The sequence below is a fragment of the Schistocerca piceifrons genome, chromosome 8, assembly GCF_021461385.2.
Source record: "Schistocerca piceifrons isolate TAMUIC-IGC-003096 chromosome 8, iqSchPice1.1, whole genome shotgun sequence".
Lineage (NCBI taxonomy): Eukaryota > Metazoa > Arthropoda > Insecta > Orthoptera > Acrididae > Schistocerca > Schistocerca piceifrons.
In genome coordinates this window covers 65481240-65496394 of record NC_060145.1, presented here as the reverse complement: position 1 = coordinate 65496394, position 15155 = coordinate 65481240, and the positions used below count along the sequence as shown (strand labels likewise).

The following is a 15155-nucleotide window of genomic DNA, read 5'->3' as shown; positions in this document are numbered from 1 at the left end:
CAAATCTACCAAAGTATCTTTAATAACTTTTCTTAACTTTCTACAGTATTGTTACGTATTTCCTAAGAGGGATTACGTTTACACAGGATCAAGTCAGTGGTGGGTGGTAACTACAGAGTCGCAATTATCTCAATAACAGCTCGTTGTGGACCTATGTTTACTGAGAGTTTTTTGCTTCTAGTACCAAGTACTTTCAAATGTACGTATTTAAGCCATTAATTTGAAACATCCTGTATACAGGACGCACCAAAATACGCACACTCGGACGCCACAGAGCGATTCCTTGCATAATAGCAATACAAGAACGTCTCTAATAAAATTTCACCCGGTGCATGTTTTCGGCAGAACACTTGCATTGCTATATGGACGCCTCCACTCCCTTATGCGAAGATCATCAGGTGTCAGAAAACTGTCTCTGACCCAGTGTCCCACGGTGCTGGCGGAGCTCTACTCTTGTTTCTGTTGGACAGGCATAGGCGATGTTGATGACAAGGAGACGCATGCACTCTGTCTGGGCCGACAGAGCCATCCCAGCTAACTCCAAAATGGGAGCGCGAAGTTCTGCTCCGCTATGCTCGGGATACCTATGATCCTCAATTTGTAGGTATCATCAGCTGGTTTTGTTGCCGGGCGACCGCAGGGACCCACACACGAGCGGTTGGTCACAGCGATCGATCACCAGGGCGTGCGGTCTGTCCGGAGACGACACGAGTGCGGGCAAATTGCAGATCGCAGCAGTCGATCGCTGACCGCTTGGAATTCGCATGGAAGCTGATGAATCGCATGCGAAGTATTGCAGTATGCCTCCCTTGCTGCGACTCGTATATCTAGTTATCAAGCGTGGTTGATTAGTTTTGTTTAGCTTTGCCCGCATTGAGTAAGACCTTACGTTAGAATTTATAGTTAAACTACTGGCCATTCAAATTACTGCACCACGAAGATGACGTTCTACAGACGTCAAATTTAACCGACAGGAAGAAGATGCTGTGATATGCAAAATATTAGCTTTTCAGAGCATTCACACAAGGTTGGCGCCGGTGGCGACACCTACCATGTGCTGACATGAGGAAAGTTTCCAACCTATTTCTCATACACAAACAGCAGTTGACCAGCGTTGCCTGGTGAAACGTTGTTGTGATGCCTCGTGTAAGGAAGAGAAATGCGTACCATCACGTCGGATTGTAGCCTATCGCGATTGCGGTTTATCGTATCGCGACATTGCTGCTCGCGTTGGTCGAGATCCAATGAATGTTAGCAGAATACGGAATTGGTGGGTTCAGGAGGGTAATACGGAACACCGTGCTGGATCCCAACGGCCTCGTATCACTAGCAGTCGAGACGACAGGCATCTTATCCGCATGGCTGTAACGGATCGTGCAGCCACGTGTCGATCCCTGAGTCAAGAGATGGGGACGTTTGCAACACAACAACCATATGCACGAACAGTTCGACGACGTTTACAGCAGCGTGGATTATCAGCTCGGAGACCATGGCTGCGGTTACCCTTGACGCTGCATCACAGACAGAAGCGCCTGCGATGGTGTACTCAACGGCGAACCTGGGTGAACGAATGACAAAACGTCATTTTTTCGGATGAATCCAGGTTCTGTTTACAGCATTATGATGGTCGCATCCGTGTTTGGCGACATCGCGGTGAACACACATTGGAAGCGTGTATTCGTCATCGCCACCTGGCGTGATGGTATGGGGTGGCATTGGTTACACGTCTCGGTCACCTATTGTTCGCATTGACGGCACTTTGAACAGTGGACGTTACATTTCAGATGTGTTACGACCCGTGGCTCTGCCTTTCATTCGATACCTGCGAAACCCTACATTTCAGCAGGATAATGCACGACCGCATGTTGTAGGTCCTGTTCAAAACGCCTCTGAGCACTATGGGACTCAACATCTGAGGTCATCAGTCCCCTAGAACTTAGAACTACTGAAACCTAACTAACCTAAGGAGACCACACACATCCATGCCCGAGGCAGGATTCGAACCTGCGACCGTAGCAGTCACGCGGTTCCGGACTGAAGCGCCTAGAACCGCACGGCCACCGCGGCCGGCTGTAGGTCCTGTACGGGCCTTTCTGGATACTGAAAATGTTCGACTGCTGCTCTGGCCAGCACATTCTCCAGATCTCTCACCAACTGAAAACGTCTGGTCATTGGTGGCCTAGCAATTGGCTGGTCACAATACGCCAGTCACTACTCTTGATGAACTGGTATCGTGTTGAAACTACATGGGCAGCTGTACCTGTACACGCCATCCAAGCTCTGTTTGACTCAATGCCCAGGCGTATCAAGGCCGTTATTACGGCCAGAGGTGGTTTTTCTGGGTACTGATCTCTCAGGTTCTTTGCACCCAAATTGCGTGAAAATGTAATCACATGTCAGTTCTAGTATAATATATTTGTCCAAAGAACACCCGTTTATCATCTGCATTTCTTCTTGGTGTAGCAATTTTAATGGCCAGTAGTGTATATTATCTGAATTTTGAGTAATTTTTTTCTATTTTTTCATTTGCTGTTGTAGAACTTTTTTTATTTTTTTCCTAAGATTTCTCTATTTATATGTAAAATAATGTACAGTTAAATCTGCTTTTTCCTGTTCTTCATTAATTCCTAAAACCCACTTCCGAAACTTTTAAATAACACGTGCTATCATAATCAATCTGAATTTTAAAACAGAATTTTTTGGCATCAGTATGTCTAAATATAGCTTTTACATTCGATTAATCGTCGATAGCGATGGTTATTACAGTTTTATTCGATTACATCGAATATCGAATTTATCTTCCAATGTCCGCTTTCGACTACGAGGTCACAGTCAGGAGAAACACCTTCCGAAAAGACTTCCAAACATTTCAATTTATATTCTATGTCGACAGATTTGCCTTTTTTATAAAGGCTCTTTTCTCTAGTGCCAGTTTGCATTTTACATCCTCTCTTCCTCACCATCATCTGTTATTTTGCTGCTTAACTAGCAAAAATTTATCTACACGATTAACATGTTGGAATCCTTACAGCAGTTGTCAGACTTACCGAAATTTTGGAACTACTGACTTCAGAGATCACATTCCACAAATAAGCTGTATATCTTTCCTCCTGTCGTCTTAACACGCTCACTCCTCCTTCCTCCTTCCCCTCCCCACCCCCCACTTCCCTCCCCCCCCTCCCCTCCCACCCACTCTTTACCGACGTGTCATTGCAGAAAGTACGTGTTTCGAGTCCGTTATCACTTTGTCAGGGCTGTGTTCCGCTTAATCTTATCTACCTCTATTCGTGCAGCCTGCTCGCAGCACGCTCTGTCGTAGGCTCGCGACTTTGCAAACAGCTACTCCACAGTGTCCGCAGTCCACTCGAAACGGATCTTGAGCAAGGCATGGCGGAGCAGAAGGCACCGGCGTGATGGAACTCTGCGAGCGAAAGACTGCCACCACTAGTGCGCGGTGAGTACTCTTTCCCTCGGCGCGTGTTTGTTGCCGCACGATCAAGCCTACTCGCGCTTTCTCTATCGGTATTCAATGAGCTACGCTCGTCTCGTTCCTAAAAAAGGCATTCCTTTCGTGTTATGATCCCACTCACTCTCTCTCTCTCTCTCTCTCTCTCTCTCTCTCTCTCTCTCTATCTTTCTCTCTCTCTTGATTTGGCTCTGAGCACTATGCGACTTAACGTCTGAGGTCATGAGTCGCCTAGAACTTAGAGCTACTTAAACCTAACTAACCTAAGGACATCACACACATCCATGCCCGAGGCAGTATTCGAACCTGCTACCGTAGCGGTCACGCGGTTCCAGACTGAAGCGCCTAGAACCGCACGGCTCTCTTGAATTCTTCTCTTTCTTTTAACTCTGGTTCTTATACTAATAATGCTTCTCGTTCTATTGAGCGTTACTCCCTTGCAAGTTGCTTATATTTGATCGTACTAACTCACCTTGTAAGCTGCCACTTCCTTTCTCGTCGATCTGTCCTCACTGTCGCAACAGATAAACACTTTTAATCCGTGTGAGACCTGAGTTTCTCCAGGCGTATACAACTTTCAAATAACTTCCGGGAATTCAGCCAGGTAACACTTTCAGCGACCGCCGATATTTCGGCGGGAGAACACCCCGCCATGTTCAAGGCAAACTGTAACGGACAGGCGGCGTACATGCAAATTTAAAACCTCGCTTCTCGGACTGAAGCAGGAAAGATAACACACACACTGAACACTAGTGCCACCAAGGATGACCAAAGTCAGAGCTATCGACAGTGAGACTATGAATTCGCAGGTGAGGTAGCATTGACTCTGTCCCTCTGTTTTTTGACAAGGGAGAGAGCCGGATTCCAAACAGAGTTTAAACAGAAACCTCCATCCCTGTTAACGAGGTTGCTCGCTAATTTAATCTCAACTGCCTCCCTAATAACACTGTCCCAATAGCTGGACGTGCATGCCAATATCTCGTTGTTATTATATAACATGGGGTGACCAGTTTCCAAGCAGTGTTCGGCAATAGCAGATCTACTTGGCTGCTGTAATCGTGTGTGCCTTTTATGCTCAGTACATCGGTCCTCCACGTTCCTGATAGTTTGACCAATATATTCCATGCCGCAGCTACAAGGAATACGATATACACGCGCCTTACGCAGTCCAAGATCATCCTTAACGGAACTCAAAAGTGCTCTAATTTTAGATGGAGGTCGGAAAACACATTTCACATCGTATTTACGCAAAATACGATCGATCTAGTTGGACGTGTTTCCTACTTAAGGCAAAAAGGCAGTAGACTTAGGTCGTATTTTACGTAAATACGATGTGAAATGTGTTTTCCGACCTCCATCTAAAATTAGAGCACTTTTGAGTTCCGTTAAGGATGATCTTGGACTGCGTAAGGCGGGTGTATATCGTATTCCTTGTAGCTGCGGCATGGCATATATTGGTCAAGCTATCAGGACCGTGGAGGACCGATGCACTGAGCATAAACGGCACACACGATTACAACAGCCAAGTAGATCTGCTATTGCCAAACATTGCTTGGATACTGGTCACCCCATGTTATATAATAACAACGAGATATTGGCATGCACGTCCAGCTATTGGGACAGTGTTATTAGGGAGGCAGTTGAGATTAAATTAGCGAGCAACCTTGTTAACAGGGATGGAGGTTTCTGTTTAAACTCTGTTTGGAATCCGGCTCTCTCTTTTGTCAAAAAACAGAGGGACAGAGTCAATGCTACCTCACCTGCGAATTCATAGTCTCACTATCGATAGCTCTGACTTTGGTCATCTTTGGTGGCACTAGTGTTCAGTGTGTGTGTTATCTTTCCTGCTTCAGTCCGAGAAGCGAGGTTTTAAATTTGCATGTACGCCGCCTGTCCGTTACAGTTTGCCTTGAAAATGGCGGGGTGTTCTCCCGCCGAAATATCGGCGGTCGCTAAAAGTGTTACCTGGCTGAATTCCCGGAAGTTATTTGAAACTTTTAATCCATTTCTAAATTAATTCGCTAACTGCAAATTCCTATACATCAGCTGTGCTAGGTATAGATCTACTACTCAATATTAACATACAAAGTTTGCATCGGTGAGGGGAACGTGCAGGGATAGCCGACGTGTTTAATGTGACCACTCGGGATAAGCGGTCACTGCGAGTCTTTGTACGGTACAAATTTTCATATGTCACTGTTGGGTAGCAGATCTAGACTTAATATAGCTGCTGTCGAGGAATTCGCAGTTAGTGAATTAACTTCGAAGCATTTCGTACAGCTGTGTGTCGTCAACAGGGTCTGTTCTTGTAGAGATGCATGTAATCATTTAATCCAGATAATACACTACTGGCCATTAAAATTGCTACACCACGAAGATGATGTGCTACAGACGCGAAATTTAACCGACAGGAAGAAGATGCTGTGATATGCAAATGATTAGCTTTTTCAGAGCATTCACATAAGGTTGGCGACGGTGGCGACACCTACGACGTGCTGATGAGGAAAGCTTCCAACCGATTTCTCATACACAAACAGCAGTTGACCGGCGTTGCCTGGTGAAACGTTGTTGTGATGCCTCGTGTAAGGAAGAGAAATGCTTACCATCACGTCGGATTGTAGCCTATCGCGATTGCGGTTTATCGTATCGGGACATTGCTCCTCGCGTTGGTCGAGATCCAATGAATGTTAGCAGAATATGGAATCGGTGGGTTCAGGAGGGTAATACGGAACGCCGTGCTGGATCCCAACGGCCTCGTATCACTAGCAGTCGAGACGACAGTCATCTTATCCGCATGGCTGTAACGGATCGTGCAGCCACGTCTCGATCCCTGAGTCAACAGATGGGGACGTTTGCAAGACAACAACCATATGCACGAACAGTTCGACGACGTTTACAGCAGCGTGGATTATCAGCTCGGAGACCATGGCTGCGGTTACCCTTGACGCTGCATCACAGACAGAAGCGCCTGCGATGGTGTACTCAACGGTGAACCTGGTTGCACGAATGACAAAACGTCATTTTTTCGGATGAATCCAGGTTCTGTTTACAGCATCATGATGGTCGCATCCGTGTTTGGCGACATCGCGGTGAACACACATTGGAAGCGTGTGTTCGTCATCGCCATACTGGCGTATCACCTGGCGTGATGGTATGGGGTGGCATTGGTTACACGTCTCGATCACCTCTTGTTCGCATTGACGGCACTTTGAACAGTGGACGTTACATTTCAGATGTGTTATGACCCGTGGCTCTGCCTTTCATTCGATCACTGCGAAACCCTACATTTCAGCAGGATAATGCACGACCGCATGCTGCAGGTCCTGTACGAGCCATTCTGGATACAGAAAATGTTCGACTGCTGCTCTGGCCAGCACATTCTCCAGATCTCTCACCAACTGAAAACGTCTGGTCAATGGTGGCCTAGCAATTGGCTGGTCACAATACGCCAGTCACTACTCTTGATGAACTGTGGTATCGTGTTGAAACTACATGGGCAGCTGTACCTGTACACGCCATGCAAGCTCTGTTTGACTCAATGCCCAGGCGTATCAAGGCCGTTATTACGGCCAGAGGTGGTTTTTCTGGGTACTGATCTCTCAGGATCTTTGCACCCAAATTGCGTGTAAATGTAATCACATGTCAGTTCTAGTATAGTATATTTGTCCAATGAACACCCGTTTATCATCTGCATTTCTTCTTGGTGTAGCAATTTTAATGGCCAGTAGTGTATATTATCTGAATTTTGAGTGATTTTTTTCTATTTTTTCATTTGCTGTTCTAGGACTTTTTTTATTTTTTCCTAAGATCTTTCTATTTATGTGTAAAATAATGTACAGTTAAATCTGCTTTTTCCTGTTCTTCATTAATTCCTAAAACCCACTTCCGAAACTTTTAAATAACACGTGCTATCATAATCAATCTGAATTTTAAAACAGAATTTTTTGGCATCAGTATGTCTAAATATAGCTTTTACATTCGATTAATCGTCGATAGCGATGGTTATTACAGTTTTATTCGATTACATCGAATATCGAATTTATCTTCCAATGTCCGCTTTCGACTACGAGGTCACAGTCAGGAGAAACACCTTCCGAAAAGACTTCCAAACATTTCAATTTATATTCTATGTCGACAGATTTGCCTTTTTTATAAAGGCTCTTTTCTCTAGTGCCAGTTTGCATTTTACATCCTCTCTTCCTCACCATCATCTGTTATTTTGCTGCTTAACTAGCAAAAATTTATCTACACGATTAACATGTTGGAATCCTTACAGCAGTTGTCAGACTTACCGAAATTTTGGAACTACTGACTTCAGAGATCACATTCCACAAATAAGCTGTATATCTTTCCTCCTGTCGTCTTAACACGCTCACTCCTCCTTCCTCCTTCCCCTCCCCCCCCCCCCACTCCCCTCCCCCCCCCCTCCCCTCCCACCCACTCTTTACCGACGTGTCATTGCAGAAAGTACGTGTTTCGAGTCCGTTATCACTTTGTCAGGGCTGTGTTCCGCTTAATCTTATCTACCTCTATTCGTGCAGCCTGCTCGCAGCACGCTCTGTCGTAGGCTCGCGACTTTGCAAACAGCTACTCCACAGTGTCCGCAGTCCACTCGAAACGGATCTTGAGCAAGGCATGGCGGAGCAGAAGGCACCGGCGTGATGGAACTCTGCGAGCGAAAGACTGCCACCACTAGTGCGCGGTGAGTACTCTTTCCCTCGGCGCGTGTTTGTTGCCGCACGATCAAGCCTACTCGCGCTTTCTCTATCGGTATTCAATGAGCTACGCTCGTCTCGTTCCTAAAAAAGGCATTCCTTTCGTGTTATGATCCCACTCACTCTCTCTCTCTCTCTCTCTCTCTCTCTCTCTCTCTCTCTCTATCTTTCTCTCTCTCTTGATTTGGCTCTGAGCACTATGCGACTTAACGTCTGAGGTCATGAGTCGCCTAGAACTTAGAGCTACTTAAACCTAACTAACCTAAGGACATCACACACATCCATGCCCGAGGCAGTATTCGAACCTGCTACCGTAGCGGTCACGCGGTTCCAGACTGAAGCGCCTAGAACCGCACGGCTCTCTTGAATTCTTCTCTTTCTTTTAACTCTGGTTCTTATACTAATAATGCTTCTCGTTCTATTGAGCGTTACTCCCTTGCAAGTTGCTTATATTTGATCGTACTAACTCACCTTGTAAGCTGCCACTTCCTTTCTCGTCGATCTGTCCTCACTGTCGCAACAGATAAACACTTTTAATCCGTGTGAGACCTGAGTTTCTCCAGGCGTATACAACTTTCAAATAACTTCCGGGAATTCAGCCAGGTAACACTTTCAGCGACCGCCGATATTTCGGCGGGAGAACACCCCGCCATGTTCAAGGCAAACTGTAACGGACAGGCGGCGTACATGCAAATTTAAAACCTCGCTTCTCGGACTGAAGCAGGAAAGATAACACACACACTGAACACTAGTGCCACCAAGGATGACCAAAGTCAGAGCTATCGACAGTGAGACTATGAATTCGCAGGTGAGGTAGCATTGACTCTGTCCCTCTGTTTTTTGACAAGGGAGAGAGCCGGATTCCAAACAGAGTTTAAACAGAAACCTCCATCCCTGTTAACGAGGTTGCTCGCTAATTTAATCTCAACTGCCTCCCTAATAACACTGTCCCAATAGCTGGACGTGCATGCCAATATCTCGTTGTTATTATATAACATGGGGTGACCAGTTTCCAAGCAGTGTTCGGCAATAGCAGATCTACTTGGCTGCTGTAATCGTGTGTGCCTTTTATGCTCAGTACATCGGTCCTCCACGTTCCTGATAGTTTGACCAATATATTCCATGCCGCAGCTACAAGGAATACGATATACACGCGCCTTACGCAGTCCAAGATCATCCTTAACGGAACTCAAAAGTGCTCTAATTTTAGATGGAGGTCGGAAAACACATTTCACATCGTATTTACGCAAAATACGATCGATCTAGTTGGACGTGTTTCCTACTTAAGGCAAAAAGGCAGTAGACTTAGGTCGTATTTTACGTAAATACGATGTGAAATGTGTTTTCCGACCTCCATCTAAAATTAGAGCACTTTTGAGTTCCGTTAAGGATGATCTTGGACTGCGTAAGGCGGGTGTATATCGTATTCCTTGTAGCTGCGGCATGGCATATATTGGTCAAGCTATCAGGACCGTGGAGGACCGATGCACTGAGCATAAACGGCACACACGATTACAACAGCCAAGTAGATCTGCTATTGCCAAACATTGCTTGGATACTGGTCACCCCATGTTATATAATAACAACGAGATATTGGCATGCACGTCCAGCTATTGGGACAGTGTTATTAGGGAGGCAGTTGAGATTAAATTAGCGAGCAACCTTGTTAACAGGGATGGAGGTTTCTGTTTAAACTCTGTTTGGAATCCGGCTCTCTCTTTTGTCAAAAAACAGAGGGACAGAGTCAATGCTACCTCACCTGCGAATTCATAGTCTCACTATCGATAGCTCTGACTTTGGTCATCTTTGGTGGCACTAGTGTTCAGTGTGTGTGTTATCTTTCCTGCTTCAGTCCGAGAAGCGAGGTTTTAAATTTGCATGTACGCCGCCTGTCCGTTACAGTTTGCCTTGAAAATGGCGGGGTGTTCTCCCGCCGAAATATCGGCGGTCGCTAAAAGTGTTACCTGGCTGAATTCCCGGAAGTTATTTGAAACTTTTAATCCATTTCTAAATTAATTCGCTAACTGCAAATTCCTATACATCAGCTGTGCTAGGTATAGATCTACTACTCAATATTAACATACAAAGTTTGCATCGGTGAGGGGAACGTGCAGGGATAGCCGACGTGTTTAATGTGACCACTCGGGATAAGCGGTCACTGCGAGTCTTTGTACGGTACAAATTTTCATATGTCACTGTTGGGTAGCAGATCTAGACTTAATATAGCTGCTGTCGAGGAATTCGCAGTTAGTGAATTAACTTCGAAGCATTTCGTACAGCTGTGTGTCGTCAACAGGGTCTGTTCTTGTAGAGATGCATGTAATCATTTAATCCAGATAATACACTACTGGCCATTAAAATTGCTACACCACGAAGATGATGTGCTACAGACGCGAAATTTAACCGACAGGAAGAAGATGCTGTGATATGCAAATGATTAGCTTTTTCAGAGCATTCACATAAGGTTGGCGACGGTGGCGACACCTACGACGTGCTGATGAGGAAAGCTTCCAACCGATTTCTCATACACAAACAGCAGTTGACCGGCGTTGCCTGGTGAAACGTTGTTGTGATGCCTCGTGTAAGGAGGACAAATGCGTACCATCACGTTTCCGACTTTGATAAAGGTCGGATTGTAGAATATCGCGATTGCGGTTTATCGTATCGCGGCATTGCTGCTCGCGTTTGTCGACATCCAATGACTGTTAGCAGAATATGGAATCGTTGGGTTCAGAAGGGTAATACGGAACGCCGTGCTGGATCCCAATGGCCTCGTATCTCTAGCACTCGAGATGACGGGCATCTTATCCGCATGACTGTAACGGATCGTGCAGCCACGTCTCGATCCCTGAGTCAACAGATGGGGACGTTTGCAAGCCAAAACCGTCTGCAAGAACAGTTCGACGACCTTTGCAGCAGCATGGACTATCAGCTCGGAGACCGTTGCTGCGGTTACCCTTGACGCTGCATCACAGACAGGAGCACCTGCGATGGTGTACTCAACGAAGCACCTGGGTGCACGAATGGCGAAATGTCATTTTTTCCGATGAATCCAGGTTCTGTTTACAGCACCATGATGGTCGCATCCGTGTTTATCGACATCGCGGTGAACGCACATTGGAAATGTGTATTCGTCATCGCCATACTGGCGTATCACCCGGCGTGATGGTATGGGGTGCCAATGCGGCTCCTTTTTGTGGGGCTATATTAAAGACAATATCTACAGCAATAACTCCAAAACTATTGCTGAGCTGAGAACAGCCATTCAATAGGTCATCGACAGCATCGATGTTCCGACACTTCGCCAGGTCATGCAGAATTTCGCTATTCGTCTGCGCCTCATCATCGTCAATCATCGCAGGCATATCGAATATGCTAGAACCCAAATCCAAATATCTTTAGTGACCTTTACATGTTTAATAATGTGCACCCCGTAGTAGGAAACTAATTTACGGTTTTTTTCACATATTTCAATAATTGTCACCCAGTAGATATAATGCACTCCTGACCCATTTTGAGGGAACGTACATTTCACAACCGTGTGGCGCAAGTCAGAAAAGTCCCATACCAGCCTGTCACAGAACATTTGAAGTATCTGGTTCAAGACTCCCACTCGACTCAGCAATGTAATACAATGTTTACATTAGTTGTAATCTGCAAAGCAAAATGTCACTGCCATAACGTATGAGGCGAAGAGCAAATGCATTCGCGTTATCTCCTTGTCGGTCGGTTGAGATGCGGAACCCTTTGTGAAAATCCACTTGTAGCCAGTAGAGACAACAAGACTGGTGGCAGGAGTGGCGTTCTCATAGTGAAGATATGTACTTGTCAACCACGTCCAACAACACATTACGTCGTATCTTTCTCTCGTATAAGTGCTGCGTGAACAGTTGATAACTGAACTCTGAGTAGTGTTCTGCCCACTCACGTCTTCCAGTCGGCATACGCAGTTCTATGTCTGCCCGAACAAGTGGACCCTCAGTAGTCTCCAATAGTCTCACCTATCTGCACATTCCATTCTACTTCTGTTCCAAAATAATTAAGGCGTTCGCAGGATGCTTTTGAACGGCCACCGCTTTTAGTCGAGATAGCAACATCGTGGAGACACCAGTTCGAACCCTGTTAACAAAAGCAACTCCATAAGCGAATCTATATTGCATCAGCCCCTTCACCTCTGCTTAGCAACTGCTACCAACATTTGTTTTATCTGCTTACAAAAGACACCCCTCGCCCGCACTACAAATTTTGCCCCTCACGCTGCCTTCCATTACGCAATCGATGATTCTTTCATGACTCAGGATGTGTACTGTCAACCGCTTCCTTTTTTTAGCCAGGTTGTGGCGCTGGTTGACCTCTAAAAGACTAAGCCTTCATTATACATATTGTTTTTTAAGCAGAAAAGCATCGTAAGCAGCAATGACATATGGTGTCTGAACAGTTGCACCCCGTAATGTTCGAAGAACGGTAAATAAGAGAATTATACTCAAGACATTCTGATAGTTACGATTATTGAAAACTTAATCAGATATTCTACCATTACTGCCTACATCGAAGTATAGAACTCTATTAGTTGATATTATCAGTGCTAATAGCACAGTCCAATGAGTCCCTTTATAACTAAAGTATACACTGCCTTCTTTCTTGCGAGCCTGAAAGACTACATGTTTCCCATTCATAGCACCAATAATGATTGGAGAATCCCACTACTTTCAAAATCATCGGCAATTTGTAGCCATTCTTCTTCTGTTCAAGGCACTAAAATTATAGAAAACAATGATTATGTCCGAAATTTAACTATATGAATAGTAAGAAACGCACTACATTATATTTATTTCAGGTGTCAGACATAGAAAGCAAAGATAATCAATGTGATACAAATATGCCTATTGCTCTGGAGGACAATTGTGTGGAATCAAAAGCCACAAGGACTCCATGCAAAAGGGAGAAACACAGGCAAATTCTAACCAGCGGAGAAATGCTCCCATCGGAGCACAAAAAGGACGAATATGCTGCTAGTTCAAAAAAACTCTGACCGAACAGTGGGCTACCAGCTGCCTCATTCTAACTTCCACAGCACCTTCAAAAATTTTGGCATGCGAACGTATGTGCGCTCTTTTTAACATGTAACTCACCTTTCACTCCCACAAGCTGCCTTCACTATAATTCGTTGACATCCACTAGTCCATCACTGTAACTCGCTCATACCCATCCACTCCTGTTTGCCCATTCTCACTCACTTATTCAGCCCAACTCATGGTCATTATCTCTTCGTCTCTCGCCAGCTGTCACTCCCTCCTGTTTCACAGCCAGTCTCCTTCATTCCGTCCTTCTACTACTGTCTCCTCTCCCTCTCTCTCCCTCTTGCTCTCTCTTACTGCTCCTATCTCATTCATTACTTCCCGCCGTTGCTGTCTCTTCTCGCTTTCACGATCTCTCTCTTCCTCATTGTCACTGTCACAGACTTTGTCACTCACTATCACTGGTTCTCACCCACTTCCACTTTGTCCTTCTCTTTATTCTGGTCCCATTGGCACAGTCTCCTTCGCTCTTTCCCTAGCGCTGTTCTGTCCTTGTCAACTATGTTCCACTGCAACTGTGTCCTTCTCTTTCTCTCACGCTGCCAATGTCTCTTCGCTCTTTCTATGCCACAACCACTGTCTATTATCTTGCAGTACTTGGTACTTTTCCGTTGCTTTCCCACTATCTCTGCCGCCTTCTCTCTCAGCATAAAAAAGTGCAAATATTTTCGCATGTAAAAAATTTTAAAGGTGCTGAAGAAGGCAGAATAACGCAGTTGGCACCCCATCTTTCAGTCAGAGTCTTTTAAACAGGAGCGTATTGCCGTTTTTGTGCTCGGAGAGCAGCATTATTCCCGCTTGTTCCATTTTTTCCCCTACAGCAGGGCATGCCACTCATATGAAAAAACTTTATGGGCTCAGTAAAATTTTGATAGTTTACCTATGTGACATTGAAATAACGCTAAACTAATTTCACACCTGAAGCCGGATTTTACGTACATAAAGCTTTTGCATATGCTTCAGTTCTAGAATATGGGGTTCCTAGAATGCTTCTGACGATAACTGAGACGCTTTATAGAATATTTCACCATGATTCGCCACTTTATAAATGACGCTTTAGCCTCACACTAGATTTTACGTGTGCAAGTAGGGAAATTTTGAATCTCTGTATCTAGAAAACGGTTAAATGTATCAAGAAAAGTTTCAAGGTTATTCGCGATCGGGATCTTAGGAATATATCATAAATATTTCAGCCATTAACTATGCACAGCCACCTTGGAATCCAGGGTCGGTTTTGGCACCCAAAACCATTTTTTGGTTGTTTCTCGGTAACAAATACAGAAACGAGAAGATGGTGCTTCTAGATAAAAGCCTAGAGCATATACCGTTGAAATGTGAGTAATTTGCTACATTAGTTATTTATATATCCGCTGCTGACCGCAAAAAATGGTGAAAAGCGCTTTTTTCGAATTTTCTCAGGAGCCGCCCACGAACTAAACAGTGCGTCCATGAGCCCTTAAAGGCGACACGTAGACCACATACAATGCAAAAAGAACCAGCCTATTGTCTCCATTTGCCAAAACTGGAGGAAGTTTTTAATATTCAAACTTTGACTATGTACTGTAGGATACTCAGAGTAAGACTATCCTTTTGTTGGGTATACGAGTGGTCCCTAGCCCAAGGACTATCCAAACCACATGATCCTATCTTTTTATCACCAATGGAACCTGAGATATGACCCTAAAAAATTCCCGTTATTATGTGCGGCGTTTTGGAACACATTAGTAATAAAAATTAAAAGTAAGTAAATAAATAACGCATTCCCTCGCATGCACACCGGTGCTGTTTTTAAGAATGCGGTAGAAATTATGCAGAAGCTGACTGACGAATTTCGAGTCTTTGGTGATCATGTTGCTTCCGAGCTTAGTTGTCACAAGCAGTCTGTAAAAAAAAGTT

The 15155-nt window shown here is 44.9% G+C and overlaps 1 protein-coding gene across 6 annotated transcripts in view; it reads left to right on the top strand.

Annotated features, from left to right (window-relative positions):
* LOC124711334 (glucose-6-phosphate exchanger SLC37A2) overlaps window positions 1–15155 on the top strand; it is a 369968-nt gene that overhangs the window by 251008 nt on the left and 103805 nt on the right. The window contains exon 1 of one of the 6 annotated variants that reach the window (XM_047241363.1): window positions 8055–8168. The exons of 4 other annotated variants lie outside the window; for them this stretch is intronic. In XM_047241363.1, coding sequence (XP_047097319.1) covers window positions 8128–8168 — 41 coding nt within the window. In that variant the 5' untranslated portion in view covers window positions 8055–8127. Of the gene's footprint in view, window positions 1–8054; window positions 8169–15155 lie in introns of those variants that run through there. One more of the 6 variants, XM_047241364.1, reaches the window with a different exon arrangement.